This window comes from Anser brachyrhynchus (genome assembly GCF_964034855.1).
Source record: "Anser brachyrhynchus genome assembly, chromosome: 5".
Lineage (NCBI taxonomy): Eukaryota > Metazoa > Chordata > Aves > Anseriformes > Anatidae > Anser > Anser brachyrhynchus.
In genome coordinates this window covers 5412021-5438907 of record NC_137699.1, presented here as the reverse complement: position 1 = coordinate 5438907, position 26887 = coordinate 5412021, and the positions used below count along the sequence as shown (strand labels likewise).

At 38.3% G+C, this 26887-nt stretch overlaps 1 protein-coding gene and 1 long non-coding RNA gene across 3 annotated transcripts in view; one reads left to right on the top strand and one right to left on the bottom strand.

Moving 5' to 3' along the window:
- The window catches only part of ABCC8 (ATP binding cassette subfamily C member 8), a 77440-nt gene that overhangs the window by 1521 nt on the left and 49032 nt on the right, over nt 1-26887 (top strand). The window contains exons 2-9 of one of the 2 annotated variants that reach the window (XM_080595758.1): nt 665-806; nt 3409-3530; nt 9297-9463; nt 11476-11718; nt 12555-12743; nt 18138-18302; nt 20120-20275; nt 25315-25449. In XM_080595758.1, the coding sequence (XP_080451884.1) occupies nt 665-806; nt 3409-3530; nt 9297-9463; nt 11476-11718; nt 12555-12743; nt 18138-18302; nt 20120-20275; nt 25315-25449 (1319 nt within the window). Of the gene's footprint in view, nt 1-664; nt 807-3408; nt 3531-4762; nt 5936-9296; nt 9464-11475; nt 11719-12554; nt 12744-18137; nt 18303-20119; nt 20276-25314; nt 25450-26887 lie in introns of those variants that run through there. The other variant, XM_080595759.1, reaches the window with a different exon arrangement.
- Nucleotides 8831-12757, bottom strand: LOC308196653. The gene is made up of 2 exons (XR_013952330.1): nt 12497-12757; nt 8831-9090 (listed from the first exon to the last, which is right to left on the bottom strand). It is a non-coding gene; the product is annotated as an uncharacterized lncRNA (long non-coding RNA).

Here is a 26887-nt window from a genome sequence, read left to right as displayed (position 1 = left end):
GGTTCGGGTTGATAACCTGAAACTGGGGCTACCGGTAGGTGGCTCCGTGGTTTAATACATCCTTCTGTCGCTGCCTTTGAGTACCACTTCGCTCAGCCCGTCCTCTATGCAGCCGCGGTACGTGCGCTGTGATTTAGTACTCGTATCTGCTGATCGTAAGAGATAACGCAAACGCGTGCAGCTGAAGAACTGCTTGGGGTGTACTGCTGCTTAACTGCTGTTTGTCTGGCTTTTCACGGTGTTCCTAATCTTTATCTAGATCAGAGAAGCAGTTACTTCAAAACAAAAAAAAAAATCTGTAAGATGCGATGAAAATTATTTAGCGATTAAATGCACTGAAGTGGGAAAAAAGTACACTTCTGTACGCATTTGTCATAACTTTCATTTGCTGTTCATTTCATATGCTAAAATGTTTAATAAATGTTTAATGAGTGTCACAATGTAACAATAAGTATAGGAATTTAAGGTTGTCTTCTGTTTTGTTGACTTTATTCTGTATGACAAATGAAGCAGTAAGAACACAGCTCTGAAAGGATACATGTGTAACAACACAGTTCTGTCAACTTTAGTACACTACTTTGTTACGCATGTTTTTCTGTATGCGAGAGCTGTATATCGATTTTGTTGTAAAGAAAGCTCTTAGTAACTTTCTTTTCCTGTTTAGGATGGGGAAGTCAGAGTTCCAAAGTACATATCCATCACAGCACATGGCTTCATTTTCCTGGCCACAACCTACGCTGGATACTAACTTTTATCCTCTTGTTTGTGCTGGTGTGTGAAATCGCAGAGGGCATAGTATCTGATGGGTAAGTGTATGTCTACCTTCTCCTGATATTACTGAGCATTTCAAAATGATTTCAGTGTAGGTATTGTTTCCTTGTTTAAATTGTCATCTAGACTATATTCCTTGTGGTTATAAACATGTATTTTGTATTTCTGGTGATTAACCTACCGACCTTGTATCAAAAATTCCACAGACCTTGCCAAGTATGCACACACACAATTGACCTTAATCATTTTTAGTTCAGCTTAATGACACTATCTTTCCAAAGAGTAATCATAGTTAAATCCTAACAACTCAAGCAGATGGTGACATTTTCATGATACGTTTCATGTCCAAGGACCCAGTCCCACAGTCCTTATTCAGGCAGAACTCCCATGTGCACAGTAGGTCATAACATTTCCCTGCAAGTTCAGTTCTGCCCCTCTTACTAAGAGGAGTAGATTTGATGGGCATCATCATCTCACCTGATAGTTTCTTCTGAGGTACTATTGATGTTTGTGCAGTACATCCAATCTGTAATCTTAAGCAGGGAAGCTCACCGTTTTGATGAAAAAATTTGGCTACCCAAGAATTAAAATGTGTTAGAGCCTTCATTTGATCTGCTCAGTACTGATGGTGGCTTGATTTGAGTTATAAAGTTGAAGCTCTTCATTATATAGAACAAAATCTCTCTGTTAAGCCACCTATATAACAAGTATCCACCAACCAGTGTGAGAGGCACTGCAGAATTCTGTTGTAGAACCTGATATCGTTATTATTATAACTTATCTTAAATATATATAAATAGAATGTTTCTCAGTGCCAGGTTTTTAAGAGTTTTTCTCGTGCTTATTTGGAATTATCAGGGTGTGGGAGGCTCAAAGCAGCATCTCCTGCCTTGAGTTTTCTGTTTTATTTTGTTCTTTAGCAAACTCTCACATTATGTTTATTTGCTATTTAAATTGGCTCAGAACACTGCTGTTAAGCGTCACCTGACAAGAATCAAAGCTCCTAGCTATACAGGGGGAGTGCCAACCCACAATTGTGCCTCCCGAGCACTCAGCAGGCTAGCAAGTGCAGCAGTGGATAAAAGCAGGTTTTGAGACTCGCCAGCTTTCTAAGACCAAAATATGGCATGTTGATAAGACCTTTTGACAGTGATTGGTTGTCTAAGTCTTTTGCACCTCAGGAATACATGCAGTCTGCTGGAGATAAGCTCATATAGGAGAACTCTAGCAACTTAATTCTGTCTGTGAAATAAATTTAAAACTAAACCAAAACAACAACAGCAAAACAACTCCCACTCCTGCAGTGTTACCTTCTGAAGCCTAGGGTGTCTGATCTGTTCTTGTTACTTGTTTTTGCCTGCCAAGAATTCAACCCTGTTGTACAAAAAACCCTGTCGTTACTAGGAATTCAGAGACTGGAGAGTCTTTTCTCATTTTTCTATATCCTCGTTGATTCAATCGTCATTGAATCGTCAATTGTCATAAGAGGAGTTAAGTGTTTATGCCACAGGTTGTCAGCATGGCTCCAGCCAACTGTGTGGAATTCATTCTAGCGTTCACGTGAGGGAGGACTTCCCTTTCCTAGGTACAGACGCAGCAGGTGGCCCTTCCGAGCTCCTGTGGATTTGATGTTTGGGATATTCAGCTCTAAGTCAGGTGAAGTCCTGTGACGGTCTCCAGCTGCCTTACTGCACAGCCCATTTTATCTTTACTGGCTACACAAAAACAGCTTTTGCTGCAGCAAGAGCTTAGCCAGGGATGCTAATTTATTTTCCATGAGGTTCAGAGGACAAGGTGTGAATTTCCCCAGGTGTTTGTGCCCTAGAGACTTCCTCTTGGTGCTTCTTCTCACTGAGATGGATGGGAGATGGAAGAAATTGTACCTCTTGACAGCACAAGACACTCCATTAATTTTTGTAAAAGGTGGAAAATGGGAGGAGGGGAAAATGTCAAGTAGGAGGGAAGAGGAAGAAAACATGATTTTTATCCCCCCAACCTTTTTATTTCTTGCCTAAGCCAACAACACTGGCAAAGAGTACCCCCAAAGGGCTTAGCTGGAAAGATCCCATCTATTGCTTCCTGAAAAAAAGTGTCGGAGGTTTTGCTTTATAGGACAAAACTTCAAGGTATATGATTTTGTTGTAGGTTTTATTTGTTGGCTAGAAGTTACTGCAAACAGAACTCACTGTAAGTTCCTTGCTGTTGTGCTGTTTTTTTCCCTAAAGTGGAAAAAGAAAAACATTTTCACCAAATGTTTCTATAGAAAATCTTAAGCTATGCTATCGGTTGGCGTTATCTACGTATTTTGATGGACAGCTCCCAAACTAGTTTAGCTGAAATTAACTTCCCTCATTTTGGAGCTGAGCTGCTTATTCTAATTTAAACAATGTTCAGTTGATTTCAGTAGGAAATAAGGGTATACACTTTTCATTTTTAGCACAGGGGAAGAATTTGTTATCTAAGTATGTTATTTAAGAGCTTAAATCCCATTGAAAATTGGAGAACTTTACTTCCATAAAACATTTTAGAAAATCTCATCTCAGTGCTGCATACGGGACAGAATTCATAAATTAAAAGGGAAACATTTAAGTAGCAAATATTTGATTTTATTTGATGTTCGCTTTTTTCTTTTTTAAGGGTTTCAGAATCCCGTCATTTACACCTGTACATGCCGGCTGGGATGGCATTCTTGGCAGCCATCACATCTGTTGTCTATTACCATAATATCGAAACATCCAATTTCCCAAAGTTATTGATCGGTACGTTTTGCAACTTACAAGACATGGAAGTGTGACTGTGGTGTGACTGTGTGTGTGTATTCATTCTGTGACGGGTCACTGCAGTCTCGGCACTAACTTGTATGGGGAAAAGCTACATCTGTGTGCAGGCCTGCTGGTTGCCGTGACCAGACTCAGTTCTGAATAATAATGGAGTTTTCCTGAAACAGCTCATTATTTACAATGCTTTTAACTTCCTATAGAATTCTGTATGGTGTTCTCAGGGATCCATCAGGCCAAAGGTTTTTCTAGGAAAAGCTGGGTTTGTGGGAAAAGTAGCACACATTAGAAATCAAACTCTACCTGTAAAAGCTATCCGTATCCCGCTACTTGTCAGCATGTTGCATTTAAGCATGATAGAAAATCGAAGTTGTCTTCGTGTGTGTTGAGATATTTACAGAGTCAAGGGAAATGAATGATGTCACTGACTCACTATGACCTTGAATATGTTACTTTGCCTGCTGGTTCTTGCTTCCTGCTCCTAAAACCTCCTTTCTAAATTGCCTTAAGGCATGCCATTTTGCTAAGGAAAAGGTGTAAGAACTACTTGTATGCTAAATATGTTCTGCAAAATTGTAAATAAGCCATAGCTAGCTATGGAAAATCTGTTGCTGCTGACAGTCATGCGGCTGGCAATATGCTCTCTGCTGTCAGGGTAGATCACAGAATGGATGTATACATGTTTAGCCATCCTGCTAGCTGTTATTTCTTGGGTGATCCTGGCTCATCAAATTCACTTTTGGATTCTGCTAAGGTTTGTCTTGTGTCATTGTGGCTCTGTTCTCAGAATTCTGTTCTAATACTTGTCAGCTGGTAAAATGTAAGTAACAACTTGATTTGAGAAAGTTTTTAAATACGCAAGATGCTTTTGAACTGCATATTGTGATATGCAAGCATCCTGCTGAAGGAGTCTGTTACTTCTGTAAAAAAAAAAATACATATATATATATTTTCTCTTCAAAAGGTCTGATTTTGTTGATAAAGAATAAAGCAACTACAAGAAAATAGGAAAATAAATTCAGATTTCTGTGCAGGTGTGGCAACTTTTGTGGTTTCTCATTCGAGACTTTTTTTTCCTTGCGCTTTTCTCTTAAGTAACACCTTTTTTTTCTTTTATGACCAAGTGGGGTTATACAGTCACGTTTTGATTAGTCAGCAGAGCCCATTTAATGCCTTATCAAAGCTTTAGATGTTACATTTCAGGAAAGCATTGCTAGCATGTTACAGTCAAGTACAGAAAGCAAGCAGGGTTTGCTGTTCTTGTGTTTTGTGGTGGTTATTTTTTGTTTGTTTCAGATATGTAATGCAGTGTTTAATAATTCAGTGTCGCATTCCTGCTGTTAGATCACTGCGAAGAGTAGCACAAATGTAGAGCTAGTAGTTGATTACCCATTTTTGCATAATCTCTTCCCTTTAGAGATCTCTCTTATGATAATTCTGTTCAGTATTTAGAGTGCTGATGCTGGATGAGCTCTGGACGATGTTGGAATAATAATCAGATATACCAATGAATACTAACACTCAAGTTTTATTGGTACTATGTAACTAGTAACTATGGTACTGAAGTTAATCATTAGGAATTTTCATTTTGCAAGAATTTCCAAGGAATAGACTCCTTTAGAAAATCTAATCTTAGTAGCTTACTCTTAGGAAAAAAAAAAAAAAAAGAAAAGAAAATCTAACTACGTTCTTTACTATTTAGTTAATCAGATTTGAAATTTAATCCAGGGTCCTCATAAGATGAGGGTCTTAATTTTTTTTTTTGCTTTTCTTTTCACTGCCATTTGTTTGTGAGAATACTGAATAAGCATGTTTTTAAGTCTCCATTGTGTTTTCTTGACTGCACAAATTTTTTATGTAACCCTGAGGATCACCATCTTTCAGTGTTAATTGCAGCTACTTTGTGTTGACAGTTGAGACCAGGCAATGATAACTTTATATAAATTAGTCCAGAATGAGATAGTTTTAATTATACTCATAGTCAGCTATTAACTGACTAGAGCACAGCCTAGCTGTGAAGTAGCTTTCACATAGAGCCTAATATGAATAAAGTAAATGGAATCATGAGGAAAAGTTTAAGGAAACTGAAAGAGGTTTCTTCCTTAGTAAAGTGTTGCAGAGATCTAATATTCCGCACTCACACAGTAAATGAGCTGGTGTGGCATCTGCTGCTGCTTCAAGCATTAGTGAAGTTCCACCTAATTGCAGGGCATCATGTGCTTCAGCTGGAGGATTGATGCCTACAGCTGCAGTTGGTAGCAGTATAAAGCAGCAGACTAACTGGAAGCAGCATAAAACTAAGGCTCTTTGGCTAACAAGCCTCATCCAAAAATTACTAAATTCAGTGGAGAAACTCTTCATTGATGCAGTGCAGAAGGTCCTTAAAGGTCTGTTCATTAACTTTAATCAGTATAAAGTTTCCGATCCTGTGAAACTTTTGAGGTTTTTTTTTTTTTGAAATATTTTTCACTCTGTATCTTAACGAAAACAAGACCATTTGTAGTTCTTCATAAACCAGCAAGGGACAGATACCATAACAACTTTGGGGATTAGCACGTTGCCTTGGGGTATGTGAGAAAAGGGCGCCACGTTCCTATACTGATCCCACTTCGCAGCTTTATGCCCAGGCTGTTGGCTATTTTGAAGTAGTCCGTCTCATTATCTCCTATCAAAAAAGTTGTCAAGGTTTAGACTATTTATGCTCTGAAGCTAATGATTGAGTCCAGGATCCCAGCTGAGTGTCCATTCCAACTACTGGAACACTTCGTTGATATGATCTGAGTCAGGTTTTCTCTGTATGGTTTTGATTTGTAATTGTATTTCAACAAATATAGCTATTCCAATGTAATGCTGGTACAGTGTGGCTCCCTTAATAATGCTCATTTTAGTACTCTTTGCACAATGTTCCAGAATGGATGCATAACGATATGTTTTAGAATAGTTTTCATATGGAACTGGAAAGTCTCTTAACTTTCTTGACGTTCAAAATATGTAATTGGTTAGTAGCATCTGATCGCACTATTTTTGGAATTAATATTTATTTGTTTTTTAGATAAATCTCAGAAATTAAACATTAGTAGAAAACTGAAATAACGGGACTGAGTTTTTAAGCTGACAGGGATAGTAGTGTGGGAAGACTACTATTTTTTATTTTTTTACCAATCTTAATTAGAGCACCAATGACTCACCATTCCTGACGGTAGTCTAGTTTTCTAATTAAAATGTATTGTATCTTAGTATTATAGTTAATTCCTTTGGAATTTGTTTAAAGCGGAACTTTGTGTCATAGTGCTCAGTGCACAAAGTTTTTCTCTGAGCGTACACAGGTTAGTTAACAAATCCCATGTGTGATTTTCCAGATCTTGGGCTTAATCCAGTAAAGGTATAAAACAGTGAGTTCTACATTGCCAGATTTTAAGCAATATGGCCCCCAGGTGAGAATCTACAAACGGGTGCTGCGGGTTGAGTTCACTTACAGAGTCCAAGAAAAAGCAATGTCGTTTAGGCTGCAGACATCTATAATAGATCCAACTTGACGAAATAAACTGAAGTACACCCCGTGCGCTGGTCTCTAGGCAGCTTGGGTCAGTGGAAGTTATGGGTGATAGTTTTTAGGAACTCTCAGCCAATATACACGCATCAGTGAGATGATAAAAACACAGCTTAAAAGAAAGTGGTGCCATACGTATATTTTTGGAGGAACCTTATCTTGAAGAGCCTGTGAACGTTCACCACATTGGTTATATGTACTTACAGTTGAAACAGAGAAGGTAGTTAGGGCCAAATGCTTCTAGGAGGTAGGACAGTGGGAGATGTGTTGTCACCCGAGGATGTTGCATTTGGCACCTTCCAACACCGATTAGACAAGTAGTCGTTTCTAAATGAATTCTCTAATCAAAACCATTGGTCATATAGATGCTTAGTTAAATTCCAAATAGGAGAATAGCTCTGCTAGTTCTTACTTCTTCATCCGAGAGCTCTACATAGGAATCAGTTGGCCTGATTGTTTTTTAGGTATCCTCTGCTGGTGTGAACTTTTAGCATGCTACATTTGTACAAGCAGTACCCAACAGGAACTCTAGTACTGTTCCTTTTACTGTCCTTATTTAAGTGAGAGTTTTGCAACAGTTTTCCAAAGAACCAGAATTAGAAGACCCCCCGCAACCCAAATCCCATGAGGACCATCCATGCTGAATTTCGTTTGGCTTGGAAAGGGTAGCCCTGTTCTACATCCCTGTGGAGCTTTCTAGGGTACCTTAGAATAGCTGGAACACCACACATCATCTGAGGTTGTGCAGGTTGTTGACAGTTACCCATATTTGCAAGCTAGGCTTGTAATTATTAGTGTCTTGGTAGAAGACTTTCCCTGGTGTTGCAGCAAGACACTGAGAAAGCATATCAATGTTTCTCTTGGCAGTTAAAGCACATTCCAGCTGTAGCGCCATGGCAAATACACCAGCAACAAAAAATTCATGTGAAAGAGCATAACCCTATAAGCTATTTCCTTAAGAACTGGGAACGTGAGGTGGCTTACAGTGTGGTGAATGACATGGAATGCGTTCCCAAATCACCAGAGCTTATTGCAGGGATAACTTATCTATAACTGACAGTAGCATGAGCACTTTAAGTTCTAGACCTCTACTGAACTTATTGTCCAAGAGTACTGCATTCAGCTCTGGGACCTCGAACATAAGCAGGACATGGACCTGTTGGACCAAGTCCAGAGGGGGGCCACAAGGATGATCAGAGGGCTGGAGCACCTCTCCTGTGATGAAAGGCTGAGAGATTTGTTGTTCAGCCTGGAGAAGAGAAGACTCCAGGGAGACCTATTGCGGACTTCAAATACCTAAAGGGGACCTTCAAGAAAGCTGGGGAGGGACTCTTTGTCAGGGGATATAGTGATAGGAGAAGGGGTAGATGACTTTAAACTAAAACGGGTAGATTTAGACTACTTATAAGGAAAAAAAAAAATCTTCACTCAGAGGGCGGTGAGGCCCTGGAACAGCCTGCCCAGGGAAGCTGTGGATGCCCTGTCCCCGCAAGTGTTCAAGGCCAGGCTGGATGGGGCTTTGAGCAACCTGGTCTGGTCGGAGGTGTTCCTGCCCGTGGCAGGGGGGTTGGAAGTAGATGGTCTTTAAGATCCCTTACAACCCAAACCACTCCAGAAGAAACTATAAAAAGTTAGAATTTTAAGAACATGACTTCTTCCACGTGCTTGTGTATTTGTATTACAAATTACATATATGGAGTTTTTGTGGTACAATAGAAAGGAAGAGCAGCAGTAGTTTGAAGATATTTTAATGTCTGATCCTGCATATGCACCAGAGATCTGTAGGGGGAATAAGGTCAATTTTCCTTCAAGCCAAATTCGCACCAGTCTTGTAGTAGTAACCCGATTTGAATTGAAGAACATCATTCAGACCCACCTTCCCATGTGAGGCAGCTCTCCCCCTTGAACTCATCGTGTGGATGCATGTTTACAACAGATGGAAATTTCCTTCAGCAGATATCGCTTTGTGAAACTTTCCAAAGATCACCGAATCTAATGGGAAAGGAATTTGGAACAAACATTGTCTTAATGTTTTTGTGTCGGCAGAATTGAATTAGGCTTCTGTTTTGACAAGAGAAAGGCCACTCTAGTTTTATATATTCGTGTTGCATTCTTTCTGAATGACTATTTAATAAATATCACTATTGTATATTTTTGCAACTGTGGAGCTGATTGACTTTTTTTTTCCCTCCCTACAGCATTGTTATTCTACTGGACTTTAGCTTTCATAACTAAAACCATCAAATTTGTAAAGTTCTGTGATAATGGGGTTGGATTTTCTCAGCTTCGATTTTGCCTCACGGGACTCCTGGTTGTTCTATATGGAATGCTACTAGCTGTAGAAATAAATGTCATCAGGGTGAGGGTAAGTTAGTACTCTAAGTCCCTATTCTTTTTTCATCTTACTGGGTACTTAGTATGAAATTCATCTCTAAAGGAGAGAGAGAAAATCTGGTTAGAAATATATTTGAGAATTAAAGATTAACCCAATTTTCTTAGGCCATAATTTAAGAATGTCAGACTCCACTGTAGATAAATTAAGATTAATTTCATGTGTTTTTAAATGTATGTTATGATTCACAGTTTCAGTCGTCAGAAATTAGTATTTTTGAAGCAAGGAAAGACTGGGTGAAAGTAATCATCTGCTCTAAGAGAGAGTATTAGACACAAATAACATCTCTCATTTTCCAGGAGACAATCACAGTAACTGATTTACTGGAGCAAATAGGATTGCTATCTAGCCTCCCAGCTATGTACACTTCTTCCTCTACAGTGCCTTTAGTCATAATCCAAACTGAGAGATGGCTTTAGAACCTGCTGGATAGATAATTGCCCAAGTTCTTGCCTTCACCTGTCCCTTGCTTAATTGTGTGTGTAAATTAAACTTAGTCTCAGGAGGGAAATAATTTTTTCCATGTAAACTTTATTGCTCCTTTCTTGATAGTAGTATATGATTTCTTTCCAGTAATGCATTAAGCAACATGAATTGCATGTGTCATGTACTTGTTCTTCTGTGATTTTTGTGTGTGTGTGTTTGTGTCTGTTTATTTGGTAATTTAGGACAAAAATAAGGTTAAAAGTAGCTTTTTTGCTATAATACTTTTGAAATAAGTGCAGTAAAAGCCTCAGTGCTGGAAGTTCAGTATTTGTCTCATAAATGAAAAACAGTGGATTGTCTTGTGGGAAAAGTGAAACAAATACAGCATCCAAGAGAATTGCTCATAAACCTCCTTATAATAAAACTGCAAAATTAAATGAGGGTAGACCATCGTGGAATTATAGGCCACAAAGAAGAATAAAAAAACTCAGTGCCTACTGTCATCTTTCTTATTTTCTGTTTGTTTGGATTTAATTATTAAAGGATGTCTTTGGTGCATAAAATAAAATAGCCAGAAGTATGGATTTTTTTACTGCCTCTTGTGTCTATGCCAGACTTAGGAGACACAGGCTTGTTGCTTCAGCTGCTCCTGTAAGGGATTGGGATGAACGGAGAGCTGGCCACTGCTGGGATAGGTGGAGTTGGGGGGAAAAAGTAAAAGAAAATAAAAATAAAGGGGAAGGCCTCTGTGAAGCAGAAATGGAAGACATTGGCCTCAGCATTTTTCTGCTGCCTTACCGATCTTCCAGAAGGCAGAAGACTGATTTATTTGACTTTGAGTTCCAACTCTTTCTCCTTTCCTTCCATTGTTCCTCTAAATGTTTGTTCCCCAACCCATCACTCTTTTTTTTCCTAGAATACGAGAATTATTTCTCCAGCTATGGCTGGAGGAAAGATAGCATTGAAGTATATCCAGATACCTTACTAATATCAATATGATTTAGGTACAGTCATGAGTAGACATTGAGTGAAGTATGTGACTGAGTCTCACCTCTGTGCCCAGCAAGATCATGGAACAGATTGTGGATGAGGCTTTGAGCAACCTGGTCTAGAAGGTGGTGTCCTTGCAGGGGGGTTGGAACCATAGGTGACCTTTAAGCCCCCTTCCAGTCCAAGCCATTCTCTGATTTTATGTCCTGTGTTGTGCTGTCTGGCACAGAGCAAGAGGCAGGGTCAGTACTATGCAAAATGTAAGGTGATTTTTGTTTTCCTGAAGTATAAAAGTTTGTGCCCTTAAACAAAATAATATTAAATGTTTAGGATTATATATTTTTATGCTGGACGCTTCTTATCCCCCAGTATCTCAGGAAACTAGATTGTTGTATTAGTGAAATTTGAACGCTGAAATTCCTTGAGTACTTCTGAGAAAGCAGTTCATCAATTCAAGCAGTTCTCAATTCATTGATTATCTGCTGTGTCCTTATCTCTTCTCTATACTTTGCAGACTTATTTTCTACATGTTTAGTGTGATTCTTTTGGGGGATTTTTCTTAATTTCAGAGATATGTTTTCTTCAAAAGTCCTAAAGAAGTTAAACCTCCTGAGGATCTCCAGGACCTTGGTGTTCGATTCCTACAGCCATTTGTGAACCTGTTATCCAAAGGAACATATTGGTGGATGAATACATTCATCAAGACTGCCCATAAAAAACCAATAGACTTGAAAACCATAGGCAAGCTTCCCATTGCCATGAGAGCTCTGACCAATTATGTTCGCCTTAATGAGGCTTTTGAAGCACAGAAGGTATGCAAAGCATGGAATTATATCAGTCTGATTTCTCACTATTTACGTTTTTCATTGCTTCTTTATGCTATGAGCATGATATAAAATTGTGCAAACAGATATGCAAACCAAGTAACCAGTAACAGTTTTCCACAAACAAAGAGATCAAAACATTTTACAAATAATGAATTTTCTCTAACTAAGCATGCAGATCAAACACATTACTAGTTAAAGACATGTAAAATCCATATGGTCTCTATTACGATGTGGAAAGTAATTATGGACTGTACTCACTAAACACCATTATCACTTTTCCTAATAAGACCCTGGAACCATTCAATTACAGAGTCAATATTAATGAGGTCTCACAGGACTATTTTTCAATGTTATTTCAGTTACAGTTTGTCCGTAAGAGAATTCAAGGTCTGAAACTACCTTAGCTCAGATTCTGCTTAGTTTTCAGGTGGGAACTTCGTGTATTTGGAGAAGCCTTCTGCAGCCTATCTAAAAGAGTATAGCTTTTCAGTCTCCGTGTTCAAAAGAAAACAAAATCTGTCAGTTTCCTTCCTTTTTTTTCCTGTTCCCCCAGCAAACCACAAACAACACACTTAAATGGATCCCTACTAAGGATAGGAAAGAGGTAACAGTCTCTTCTTGTGAAATGGAGGAGAATACAAATTAATGCTTTGTTCTGACTCTATAGAAACAAATGGAGGAAAAATTGTACTACCTGAGTTCTAGCTCAAGGGTTGCAATTACTGTCAATGAATTAAAGCAAGGGAAAAATAATTTCTCATACCTGAGGTTTATACATAATATAATCCTTTTACTATATCTGCTTTTCGTATTCTGGACAGAACAAAAGGTCACCATCTCCACAAGGATCCAGATCAATTTGGCGTGCTCTCTGCTGTGCTTTTGGAAGACCCTTGCTTCTCAGCAGCACATTCCGTATTCTGGCTGACTTGCTTGGATTTGCTGGTCCCCTCTGCATCTCCGGGATTGTTCACAATGTTGGGAAAGGAAATAACACCATCCGCCCACAGGTACTGTCTGTACTGGGTCTGGCTGGGGCAGAGTTAACTTTCCTCATAGCAGCTCCTGTAGTGCTGTGCTTTGCACTTGTAGCTAGAACAGCATTGATATCGCACTAATAATAGACTTTGAGCAGTGCTGCCATAGTGGCAAGATTAACCGTTTCTCCTTTTGCTTCCGCGTGCCTTTTTTTTTTTCCTTTAATTAAACTGCTCCTTATCTCAACCCTTGAGCCTTTTTTCATCATATTTTCTCCCCTCTGTTCTTTTGAGGAGGGGGAGTAAGAACGATCTGGCAGAGCTTAATTGTCTGTGTGAAACCACCACACTGTCAAAATGCTGTTACAAAAGGAGTCAAAAGAAGCAGCGCTAAAACTATGTATTATTTTTCCTCAGTAAAGAAAGCAACTGTAATGTATTTTTGAATGCTGGAAGAGACAGCATGTGTGTTACTACCTACTGCTGACATTCATACCTGGACGATGAACAAAATGCGTTACCTACGCATCTAGTTAGGCTTTGGGTTATTCAGGAACATAACCTTGTTCAAAGTAGTGGTGAAACACGTTCAGAATCTCACTAGTATCATAAGTATTTTAGGTACAGCTGTGACTAGAGATTTAATCAAGTACGTGAGTAAGTGCTTTTCAGAAAAGAAAAAGTGTATTTTTAAGAGGCTTGGCTTTTCATTTCCAGAAATGAGGGATGTCTAAGAGGATTAAAGCAGGCTTTTATTATCATGATACTATGCCAACTGATTTAGCCTTGACAAAGAATTTCCACTCGTGTCTCTGGGCAGATTGGTTTTGAAAGATCAACTGAAACAATTATTTAAAAGGTGCTGTTTAATTGAAGGCTCCACAAGAAGAAACTTCTTGATTAATAACAAAATTAAAAGCATTAAAAAAAAGTTCAGGAAGCATCTTCTCAAAAGGTAAAGTTACTCAGGCCTCATTTTTATGAGAATTATCATTTTATTTTTGCAACTCACTTATTGTTTGATGTAAGATTGATTTCTGAAGTCTGTTGACACTAATGGAAAGATACCCGTTCACCCAGGTACGCTTTGGATTAGGTCCATTGAAGTAAATATTGAAAAACGTTGAATACATTGCAGAAAAATTAACCAAAGCCTCAAGCTGAAATGAATTATTTATACATTTTGCAATCTTTATCCTAATATTTGGAGACTTCAATATAGCAAGTAGATCTTATGGAAACTAGCTAAAGCAGGAAAATTAAAAAAAAAAAAAAAAAAAAAAGACTATGTAGGCTAGAGGCTACACTGTGGCAAAGTACTACGGAAGCTTTTGAGCTGATTCTTAATAATTTGTTTGGAATGCTTATTGTTTCAAATGAATTTGTACCAAATCTCTACTAACAGATTATCCTGTTTAATTTTCCTACTGAAGTGTCAGCTAGTGTTCTGCTGTTAGAAATGCTCAGGTCTGGTCCAGATAGGCCCTGAAAGGAGTCTCCTCCTGCCGTGACATTGTCACCATGTCTAGTGAAGTGGTAGCCTCATGGCTGTTGTAATTGATACCATCTGGGGATCACCTAACAGCAGTATTTGGTGGTGGTGACAGTCCGTGAGTGACAGTTAAGGGTGTATTTTACTTCGGATAGAAGGACTCTGGAAACGCATTTTCTTCTGTGTTTGACCTGATTTATATACGTTTTTCTGTTAAAAGGCTAATACACCTTTATATCTGAAAGGTTTCGTTGAATTAGATGAAATATCTTTCTATAATTTACAAAGGCTTTCTATTTGAACTGTTTGTAAGTTGAATGGAGAGAAGTCATAATGAATTTGTATCTTTCAAACAGAAATTCTGTCTGTGAAACTGAAGGCAAAGAGATAAACCATAAGATATATTTGTTCTATCCTTCAGGTCCTTTGTGACAGATAAAAACTGTCATGGAGCTGGAACTCTGAGATCATGTGGGTGTCACAGGCAGTATTAACTGCTTTAGTTAGTGCCACCATTAGTCAGAGCACAACAGCATCTTAAATTCTGTCACTCTCTTCATGTATATTTATAACTCCACTATCAATATTTATGGCCACCCCTGGAACATTCCCATGGCATGAATTTCTCTGAGTGTCAACCATTTCACACTGAAGAAGAGACTGACAGAATGATTATATTTTGCTGGTAACATCTTCCATGTCAGTGTTAGGATTGGTCATTTTAGCATTAAGTATCTGCTGACATAACAGATTCAAATGATACAACAAATCTGCAGAATCATTAAAAAAGCTCTAGAAGGCATAGGTCCCAGTGTAGCCAAAGGCCCAGTATCAACACTTTAGACTGTGGGAATGAAGGGTCTGTAAGTATTTATAATAATGGCCTTTGCTCGGCCTTTTACTGGTTAGAGCCTGCTGATACTTTAAGAAGTGATATTATCCTGAAGTCATCAGGAAGGTGGGATACTGAATGTCCCCAAAGCCATTTTTTTGAAAACAAAATGTAGTTCCATCAACTTCTCATGTTTTTTTTTCTTCTGTTTCAAAGGTTCAGTAGATGTTCTGTTACTTCCTCATATTTGCTGCAAGTGTGCTGAGACGATTATTGTAGCCTAGTCACATAGATGTTCGTTGACTTTGTAAACCATAATGGCCTAATACTGCACGTGAAACTTTGTAAATATCTTGGTGAAATGTGTCCCTGTCTGTGTGATGCTTATGTGTATAAGTGCAAGTCCTCTTTTTCTTTCAAGTTGTATACTAGGATAACAAGTTCGTTTCAATTTTCATCCCTGCTCCTCTATTGTGTAATGTTTTAATGTGAATCCGCACTGCACCAAAATCTCATTGCTAGAAGAACATGTTTTGTGAAAATCTGATCATGTAAAAAATGTGTTTTTTTAACATACAGTAAAAAAGCAGTATTAGCTGCAGTAATTAGCAGTACTAGCTACGTGTATATGTAGGACAGCATTAAAATTGTGCTGGGTTAGTCTCTGCCCTTGATAGAATACTAAGTAATCTGCAAGCTTCATTGCTGTGATAATACTTACTAACATGACAGCAAAGAGAGAGGATATCTTTGACAGTCTTCCAGTGTTGCAGAGATATATGTTGTTCTTATGTTGTATGCCACTCTCCTGGATGGGCCTGTGTTGAATTATAAAGAAATCTCAGTGAAGGACAACTAAAATAATAGTTGGCCTGAGAAAGGGTAACTCAGAGGAAAGATTCTCACTGTTGAAAGGTAAGATATGCCTGGGGCCACATCATAAATTTACATCACGAATGCAAATGACGCCATGTTAATCCCTAATGTCCTTTTCTTTCTTTCTTTCTTTTTTTCCCCAAAACTCTGACTTTTGCAGTTATATTTTATTTTGTCTTTCAGTATCTACATGCTGCACAAGAAACAACAGGTGGCTTTTGAATTCGTGCAGTATACAGCCATCAAGATGCCTCCTAATGTAAATAGGAAGCATGAACAAAGACAGAAATGCAGTCATAATTACTTTACTTTGTGTACAGTCTTGGTCTGAATCTCAGCAGTGTGTAACAAATAGCACATAACCAGGAGAACAGATACTACACACATCTGTGCTGCGTAATAGACAGAAGTGCTTTAACAGCTCTTCAGTCTAGCCAGTGTTTTAAGAGTCGACTGCAGTTCATTTTGAAGTGCCCAGAAGTTTATGGAGAGGTGTCCATGGATGATCTCCCATGCAACTCAGCAGGCCGTTAAGGTGGTGTGGAGACAGGTCAGAGTAGTTTCTTCTTATGAGGAATGATATTCTTATGTGAGGTGGGAGACACTGTCAGGAAATTTGTGCTGGTTGTATTCTTTAACGTGTGCACTCTTCTCACAGAGAAAAACACGGAATCTTTCCCAAAACTGTTTTGTTTATTATCTCATTTACTTGTTGCAAAGGCAAGCATGCATTTATCTGCTTTTAAGACTGTAAATTACCATACTGTTGTCAAGGGGATAGATAGCATGCTTCTTGCAGCAATGGCAGTAGCCATCACGGATGTCAAAAGATGGAGTAAAAAGACATGGAAAAAGTACCCTAAAGCTCTGCTTTCTGAGGAAGATGAAGTGATCTGTTGTGTTACCACTGCAAAAAGGACTTGCCCTTCCTTCTTTCACATTTGTCATTGGCCCTGCACCTGTTCCCTCCTTTGATTGAGCTCTGGCACCCACCAGACACTTTTGTGGTCTAACTTGGCCCATTAAACTAAAAGCTAGCAGTGCGTGTTTTTTTGTTTGTTTGTTGTTGTTGTTTTTCTCCTGGACTGATTTTCTTGTCAGTGATCTGAATTGGCTCAGAGATAGATCCGATAAGGTCCCAAGCTAGCACACAGTAAGCAACAGAAGCATGCAGCTTGGAGCAACCCAGGTGCAGTTAAGGGTAAGGAGAAGCCCATTTCTCTTTTAGCTGGCTCGCCTCATCTTGCAAAACCACAGCTTTGAAAGCTAGGTTTAGCCTCTGTATTAATTTGTCATGTGGGATTTCTATAAAGAGTTGATAGCAAGGTTGGTTCTGATAAAATGTACAGTGAGTGTTTGTGAAATGTGATCTATTAAATGTTGTAGCAGTCTCAAAAGATTCAACGACAAAGAAACTGTCTAGGCTAGAAGTGTGCTCAACAGGAATGTAAATTGCAAAGAAGCCCTCTGAGAGGGAATAGAAAGAGATGGCTTACACCTTTTGCCTTTAATGGCAGCATAAGTCAACAAAGTTTTGAAGGAACCAAGTAGAGAAAGGGAAAGGTAGAGACCTTTTAAATTCAGAAGGCTTCCCAAGGTGAGCCAGACTCTGAACTAGTTGTTGCACTGAAGGTGTCTGCTTGTTAAATATAACTTGGAATAAATGCATTGCTGTCCTAGGGAAGTAGTGACACGCTTCAAAATGCACTCCAGTGATCTCATGAACTTCCTAGGAGGTAAAGACCACAAATAAACCAATGCTGAACAAACCTGTTAGAAGCTGCAAACCAAAATAATGTGTGTATTTCCAGGAGAATGGAAGGAGGATGGGTTTTCCACCAAGTTGTGAAGGTCATTTTATAGTGTTCAGTAGCCTGAGGTGTCAAAATAAGGAGACAGATTTCTCTGAATGAATGTTAACTAGTCCTTTCTGACAATTGGCAGTGCATGTCAGTAGCAAATGATGATACTGAGTTACTCAGTGACCTAGAATTTTGGAAGGATATCAAAAATCCTACAAATGTAATTTCACATTTAAATTAAGCTTACTGAGTTGGCACATTATATGGCTGTCTCACTGAACTGATAAATGGTGAGGTTTCAGATCACGTTTGGGAGTATTTTCAAAGTAATAAACTGTGGTTGTCTCTGTTTATTGATTTTGCAAAAGTGGTAATTAGAATTACGTGCAATTGTAATTTAACTTCTATCTTTTTCTTTTTTTTAGACTAAAATTCTTGGTGTTTTCTTTATTTCATCTCAAGAGTTCCTGTCCAATGCATATGTTTTGGCTGTACTCCTATTTTTTGCCCTTCTGTTGCAAAGGACATTTCTCCAAGCATCATACTATGTTGCTATTGAAACAGGAATTAACCTGAGAGGTGCAATACAGGTAGCCAATATATTCACTAACCTGTTTTCTTATGGTCACACGTGTATTTGTGAATATATAACTGTAGCAGTTCAATTCTGTTACAGCAACTGAAAGAATTCTCCTGAAATAAATTCAATGTACACATTACCATTAAAGATTGCATTAATGTAGAGCTAATTTCTCTGTCATCTAAATCTTATTTGATGTTTTTGTAATTACTTACTAGTATTTAAATATACTTTGGACAAAGGATAGGTTGAATTTTGAGTGCTTGGAGTAGTGATTTGTTCTATGGGTCATGCCCTAGAATAACCAGGCACCAAAGAGTTTGTAATTACTGAATGTAAGATTGGTAAAATGGAGCCTGTAATTCTTCCATAACCACAAACAGATCAAAGTATGTAGTATACAAAGATCTGTGCCTGAAAGATGAATAAATAAGAGAATTAGGTGTTATGTTACAATGGGATACTGCCAAGTGCACTGGCTGAAATCTATCCTCTGACAGCTTGAAAGCTAACCTTATGTTAACAGGGTTTACCCACTGGACTGCATAGATCCTGTGAGAGTCTTGATATGGCTGGATGCTTCCAATAGCAGCATAATTATTTAATCATCTTTTGATCATACACTTGGAAACAGTTGTCAGCTGCCAGACTTCCGGATTATGTCCATTGGTTTTCTCTATTAGAGTGAAGTAGAAAATTTCTAAAGAAATAAAAATTTGACCTAAGATATACAAGGTACAAAACGTATCAAGCAGAAGTGCTGCAACTAACTGAAAAATACATGGACCACAGCAACTAGAAAATGGTAAAAGGGGAATTGCAAGAAAATGGTGTTACATTCCCATCAGTTTTGTTTAGGAGAAGCTGTGTGTTCTGTGCACTGTGTATTACATAGAGGCTCAGTTGTACCATTCAAATCAGAAAATTTCTATCCATCATTCAGCAGAATTAATGGCAGTCTTATTGCCAGTATTTATAGACAAATTCTTTCTTCCTAAAATTTTTCAGTTTTCTTTAAACCTTTTACCTGTTTTACTCCCTTGTATAAACCTGCACCTTTTCCACGTGCTCAATATGACTTTATGCTTCATGAGGGCTGGTTGATATTTACCAGAAGACCCTTAATCAGGGTGCCTCCTATCAGTTAAGTCTCATGACTGTAAAGCATCGTTGGGCAGGCTTTTCCCAAACAAGCTGGTAATAGCACCCCTTCATTATTGCATATTGTGTAATTAAGTTATTTTTGTACATGGTGCCTGGTTCTGTACCGAGGTAACTAATTCGGTATAGAATCAGAGCTGTTAACATTATTTTCCTGTGAACTAATATTTGCAACGGGACTGGGCTTTCTAGCCAATATGTAACAACATTCTCAGCCAGGAATATGGTTTCGAAGTTGGATGAGGCCTAAATCAATTGCCAGAGAAAAATTAAAAGGATTATGATATATTCACTATTCGATATTTAATATAATGATATAATGTTATTTTATTAGCGCTAGTTACAGCAAGTGCACTCCGTGGCATAAATTATGGTTATTGTTCTTGGGCCAGTTGGGGAATAAAGGTTTCATTCTCTTGCCAATCGACAGGAGTGCAAAAAGGGAGTAATTAGACAACCATTATGTACCTAATAGCACTGTGGTTTTGGTGGGATGACAGTAGGATAGTAGCTTAAAATTTTTCATCGTAACACAGAAGAACAAACTTCAGTCTTTTCATTCAAGTTCCTGGGATTTATGGTTTCCCTTAGCATGCCTGTGTTTTAGTTGGAACTAGAAGTCTTATTTTATTTCTCTATACTAACAATTTTTGATCCGTCTTCCAGACAAAAATATACAACAAAATTATGCAGCTTTCAACTTCAAACATGTCTATGGGGGAGATGACTGCAGGCCAGATCTGTAACCTGGTTGCCATAGACACAAACCAGCTGATGTGGTTCTTTTTCCTCTGCCCTAACCTTTGGGCTATGCCAGTACAGGTAAGGAGACTGAGCAGTGTGCCTTTTTGTTATTAATGTGCATAAATCTGTAGTGATGGTTTGCTTAGGAATTTTATGAAAGTAAATATACCAAAGAACTTAAAGAACAGATATAAATACCTAGAAACGTATGTAACAAACTTCATATTTTTGACAGGACTGTAGGTATTTAAGACTGTATTACAATACTGATCTTGACTGCTGCCAAACATACTTTGCATTTCTAACAAGAATTTATAGTAGTTTATATTATTCCAGTTCATTTTGCTTCATTTGCTCGGGGGAGTTAACTGGAATATATTACAATCATTTGTCCTCTGAATCCCAGTAGAAGAGGTAAGAGAAACAGTAGTAGATTCAAAGACATGATCATTTAGAGATGGTCCTTTGGACCAAGTGGAAAAACAGTAGTAGATTCAAAGACATGATCATTTAGAGATGGTCCTTTGGACCAAGTGGAAGGAAAAAAAAAAAAAAAAAAGAAAATCCACAACCCAACAACCTGTTTTAATTATTTTCCCTGGATTTGGCTTTTTCCTTAGTGAGGAAAATGCAGGGTAAGTGCAGGCAAAACAGGACCTTCTTCATTGTCAGTGACTGAGTTTTTGAACATGTCTTTTCCTCTTGTGTAGCTTCAATCTTTGGAGAGTATTCTCTGCAAAACCAGATAGTGTCCTCTTGGAATACTCTGGGAGTCATTGCACTTGTGCTGTATGTGTTTGAAACCTGGTATGTTAGTGTATGCCTTATGATATCTCCATGGTAATGAGGGATAGATTGCTTCTGAGACTGCAGCAGGACCTGCAGGAAGGAGAAATCTGTCTGAATCTTTTGTAAAACTCCGGCTTACTCCAGTGAGAGTTGTGTAAGGCCTTGAGTCAGGATAGTGAGCACCTGGAAGTGTAAACAGTCAACAATTTACTAGACAATCACTTTTTTTTTTTAAACTGTGCTTTTTTAGCCTGCAGTTTGCATTCACTCTACATGTGTGAGCTATATATCACTATACCCATTACAGTAAAAGATTCAGAGATTACAGTCATATTTTTACAAGTCATAGTGTGCCTGTATTTATACAATAAATGCATGTATTTCTTTCTTGTGCAGGATTAACTGCATTGGGGTATAGACCATATTTCCTGAAGACACTCATATTTTTTCAATACAGCAGTTTAAAACCTTTGACTTTCTAGAGTTGAAAGAGGCCGATGAATATAGCAATACCAGCAGTTGTTTTTCAGAAAGAGATTTGACTTAGGTTTTTAGCATCAGGATGCTTTCCCTGAAATTACGAAGGGAAAAAAAAAAAAAAAATGAACCAGTTTATTTTGAAGTGGGGAAGTGGGTGAAAAAAGCAATAGTCAAGTAACATATGCTAATATTAATTTCTAATTGCAAAAGAGAAGACAAGTATAATGAAAAGAAATTGATATGAAATGTGGCTACAAGTTGGCAGTTTGTTAGTAATAATCTTGTTATCAGGCTATTCTTTGTCCATTTACTAGAAGTACCGTGCAGTAAGAAGTCGGTGAGTTATATACTGAAAAAATGCTAGGAGGCATTTAGAGGAGTCCACCCCTTTAAAGATAATATTTAGTGTCCAGTTATCCCCTATGCTTAATGTCCATTGTAAATATGTTAATAAAACAACCTATATGGGAGGTACCAATGTCATATGGGCTTTTTCCAAGATCACTAGCAGTTCAGTGCAGGGAGAGCTTTAGTGTAACTGAGAATTAAGCCAGTTTCGTTGCATATTCTCTAACAACATTTTGCTCTAATGTGCCAGAAGTCACGGACTCATAAAGATTTCATGACAGTCTTATGAAAATATGATTATATTTGCATTAAAATTCACCCTGCAATGCTCTTCAGCAGATCAAGACAATCAGTGTCAGAGTATGCTCCTGTTTTGCGGATGGCGTATGCGTTGCAAGATACAAACCAATGAATCATGTTGTTTGCAAAGTTTTCTCCCAAACACATTTCTGCAGCATTCATTCAGTACCCTGTTTCATGAAGTAGTGAAAGCAATTACTGGATACTTCAGAGATGGTAAATAAAAAGTTGAACAAGCTTCAGTATTATTTAAAACAGACTTACAATGGTTTTGTAGCTTATCACCTATTAGCATTTCATCATCTGGTGCGAATTTTTTATTTGTCCTTGACTAGAAGACTTAGTCATTGATCACATTTCTATACAGTCCAGATAATTTGAATCCCATCTTTGCTGTGACTGGAGTCAACAGGAACTTGATCATTGCCTTCAGTTACTGTTTGAAGGTCATTGAAATCAATGAAAAGGGGCCCAGGGATGCTTATGAATCGAAAGATGCCCTTGTTAGGTTTGGCTCAAACCATGAGAGCAAAATGAGGCACTGTAAAGACTTTTCCCCTCTCCATTTTATAAACACCTGTGTTTGATTCCGTTGTGATCATTTTTTAAGGGTCCGGTGTTCTCATGTCTTGGGTTCATTGGCAGGGGTGGTGTACGGTGGTAATGAAAGGACATCTGTCTCTTTCAAAACTGGCCACAAAGCAGTTTCTGTCTGACAGTATTTTCCATCTTCAATTTAAAAAAAAATGACTAGACAGTAGATTTATTTTTAACAACAAACAGGTATCAGTGAGTTTCTTGTTTGTGATATATTTCTGGCAGATAAGAGCATTTGGGATTTTGATGAAAAGGAAGCGAAATGTTTCATTGCACAGTTGTTTAAAAATATGATCATTACTTTCTCAGAAATATTGAGAGCCTTCCCATCTGTCAGTTACTGTCCTCTAGCAGTTAGAATATTACCGCTTACTGGTTATTCTTGACTGTTGTGTGCATCTGACAAATACAGAATCACTTGCAGAAATGTTTACAGGTTTTGGCAGTTTTCAGATATTTCTATGCACGTACTTCTGTTGAGAATACATTTTTTTCCCACGCATGATGAATATATTAAAAAGGCTTTCCCTTATCACAATATGAAAGAGAAGATGCAAATAGGATCATTTTTAATCTATTGAGAACAGAATTTTTATTGCAAAGATTGACCCTTTCAATAGCCAGGATGGAGAAAACTAGAGCCAAGTGCTAGCAAGTCCCTCCAAATCCAGTTGTCAGAATAGCTTTACCCTTGTTTTTGTGAGAAGCTGAGGCTCTGTTGAAACAGCTAGTGTGTCCCATAATGACCTTGGCAATCAACCAGTAGCGGGGCAGCAGTAAAGCAGGGAGTCACTGTTCCATGTTGACTTTGTGGTTTTGAGCATCTGTTAGCTGTACACTGTTCAGTGCTTTCCTGTATTTTGAGTGCCTGAGTTGTCTGCCCATGGCGAAGCAGTTGGGAGTGAATTTCTTGATCTGTAAAGACAATTCCTGTTCTGGAGGAGAGCTCTGCCAGGGCGCTCTGGTGGAGGCCTTGCATGTGTTCATTGGCTTTACATATTGATGAATTTCCTAACTTCACATGGAAGCAGATTGCTCGCTCACTCGTTACAGAGAGATCTTTAAATTACCATTTAACCTTAGCTCTTACTAGATCTGTGCTGTATGTACAATAGGACTTTACTTTCATGATGCCGCATATTTCCTAAATAAATACTGTGACTCATTGTAAGAGTCACATTTCGGTTTAGTTCATCTGCAGATAGTCATCAAAGGATTGTTAAGAAAAAATAGTTTTCTCTGTGTTCTTTTTGAATTCACAAAAATGTTGACATAAAAGTGGGTAAACTATGGACTCTGGATTTCTTCATGGAAGCACGCAATTCCCATGAATATCTGTGGGAATGGGTGACTGCTGAACTTTGAAATGACGGAAGGTAGTGTTTCTGGGAGGGTTATATGATTATACAAATGTAGCAAGAGTAGTAGATAATGCTTTAAGGAAATTTTGTAACTTGTTATTTTTAATTAACTTAAGGGAAACAATATATGAAATTAGTTTTCTATTGCTGTGTCTTTTCTAATTTATTAGCTTATACTATATTTTACATAATAGAGTGTCAATGCTTTAGGTCATTCAGGAGTCAGATGTTAGAATAGTGGTAGTTAACATCGGTAGGTTGCACATCTTGTTTGCTGCTTATATTCACTCTTTCTACCCAGGCTCTGACCTGCTCTCTAAATTATCTTTGCAAAGTCAAACTTTTTTTTTTAAACTGCTTTTCTAGCCTTCTTTAACATTCATTGCCTGTCTGGTACTGTGTGTCCTTGAAACAGTTTCTTTCGAGTTTGTTAGTGTTTATTTGAAGTGGAGGTTCTTACTGATATAATTATGATGTTCCTTTTTTTCTCCTCTGCAATAATGTCATGAACGTTGAAGAAAGTTAACATTTACAAAATATCAGTTGCATTTCTAATGGTATTTCATATTAATTTTTGTAGTAAGCAAAGAACACTCCTCTGGAATTCCAGTGTGTTGTAGACAAGTGGGTTCTGATCAAACTGGGAGAGGTATTTGCTTGTCTTGGTGTAAAAATGCTTAAATGTCAAAGAAGGAAAAAAAAAAATCAAAGCAAATGCATGCTATGTCATCTGGTCAATGGGGAAGAATATTTAATAGCTGTGGGAGGAGTAGCCCAATGTCTTACTTGGAAACATTTTTAAAATAAATTTTATTTCAAGTTCTCTTATGAATATATTTCTTTTTAAAATAGTTACTTTACTTAGGTGTGGAAGTTTTTATAGAAGATAAATGGAAGGGTGTATACAAACCTGTACACCCTTGTCTACTGTTCGTCGTCGTGGGGATTCCATGAAACAGAAAATCCTAGCTAGCAGTTTTCTAAATCTCTTGCAGTGTGATTCAAGTCACAGAATCCACAAGCTGGGGAGGAACACTCCAGGTGTATTTGATCCTTTGACAGAATATCCTGGCAGATCAAACCACACTGTGGCAGTGATGCAGAGCATATGAGGTTTTGGGCTAGGGTTGGATGCAATGGTTGTTCTTGAATGTGCTACACAGTTACCCTGTGATTGCTTTTTGTGGTATGTACACAAAATGAAGTCATCCCAAGTCGTCTTCTCACTTTTTCTTCCAACAGATAATTGTAGGAGTTCTTCTGCTCTACTATCTTCTAGGAATCAGTGCCTTAATTGGAGCAGCAGTAATCATAGTACTTGCACCTGTTCAGTACTTTGTAGCAACAAAACTCTCACAGGCCCAGAGAAGCACATTGGTAAGTGTCTTCACGCTCACACATGATACTAACATCACCTCTGATATTTATGCATTGGCCTGTGTTTAGAATTGCAAAGCTATGAAAGCCAAATTACAGAGCCAAAAACTGATTCTCAAACACTTGATGCTCAAGAATGTCAAATGCAAGAATGTGTAAACATGAGAAGCTTAAGCAGTAAAGATACAATTTGTCTTGGGGTTTATATTTTTCAGCCAGTGTGTGTTTCCTTAACAGGAAAAAACTTAAGATCTTTCTAACTTGCAAGTGTAAATGGTCAGTAATCTTTGACTGAAATGGCCATGTGCAGCCAAATGATGCAGAAATAAATGAGTCATGCAGGGCAATCTGTCCAAGTACGTATGAAGTAGGAAAGCTGCATCCAACCTCAGATCGCAGATACATCACAGATGTGGAAATCTGTGGAAGTGACTCATTTAATAGCTCTGGACAGTCCTAGCTCTCCTACAGTATGCTGGCGAATTTTGAGGTCTACTAAGTCATGAGTTGTTTCTTGATCCCTCACTTGACTTGTCTATAATTTGTCAGAATTGCCTGTAGCAGTGCTGAGAAACTTGCCTTGCCCAGGTGCTCTGAACCTTTTCCTCACACTCAGCAATTGTTACACTGCCCAGGAAGCTGTAGGAACCTGTAATGATGCTGGACAGCAGGATTTGCTTGTTGAAATCTCTTCTTACACAGATCATGGGCGGTAATGCGAAATTTGTGCACCTTCCTGGCGGGAAAGTATTGCCTTCACATCAACAGTATACACCCTTCTAGACATTTAGACAGCATTCATCCTTGTAGTATCCAAGCAGACAGTCAGCATCACCTAGAAATTCCTGTAGATGGGAGCAGTGCATTTTGGTTGGACTGTCTCTGCTCTGCTGTAAAGCACAGCATAAAGATCATAGAATTAACCTGAAAACTGGAAGGAGGATCACTTCACCAGTGCTCTGTAGTGCCAGAGCCAACTGTCCCTGCACAGTCGAGGCTCCCTATAGGATCCCAGTTTCTTGCTATTGCAGCCTTGCTGCTTTGGAGCCTGACACCATTGTTTCCACGTCATGGTGACTGGGGTAGAGCAGCGTGTCCAGTTGTACCTTATCTGCTTGTTCTGATCTCTTCTGTACATATTGAGTGTGCCTATTGAAAATCAATGTGCTGAGCAGTAGAAGTCGTGAGAGGCTTCTTTGCAAGTGATCAGAAAGCTGAGAGGAATAACATTTTCAGTATAAGGTATGTGATTTAGAAGGAGGTGATTATAGACCTTCTGGCTCTTCACTCAGCCTCCTGCCTTTGCAAGGTGAGATTCACCAAAGTCTAACCCTCGCAAAAAACATCAAAGCATCTTGAATGGACAGAGCATCTCTCCATAGCAGAGAATGCTTGACTGATTACAAGGGGCTGCATGCAATTTTTGTGTGATCCTTAA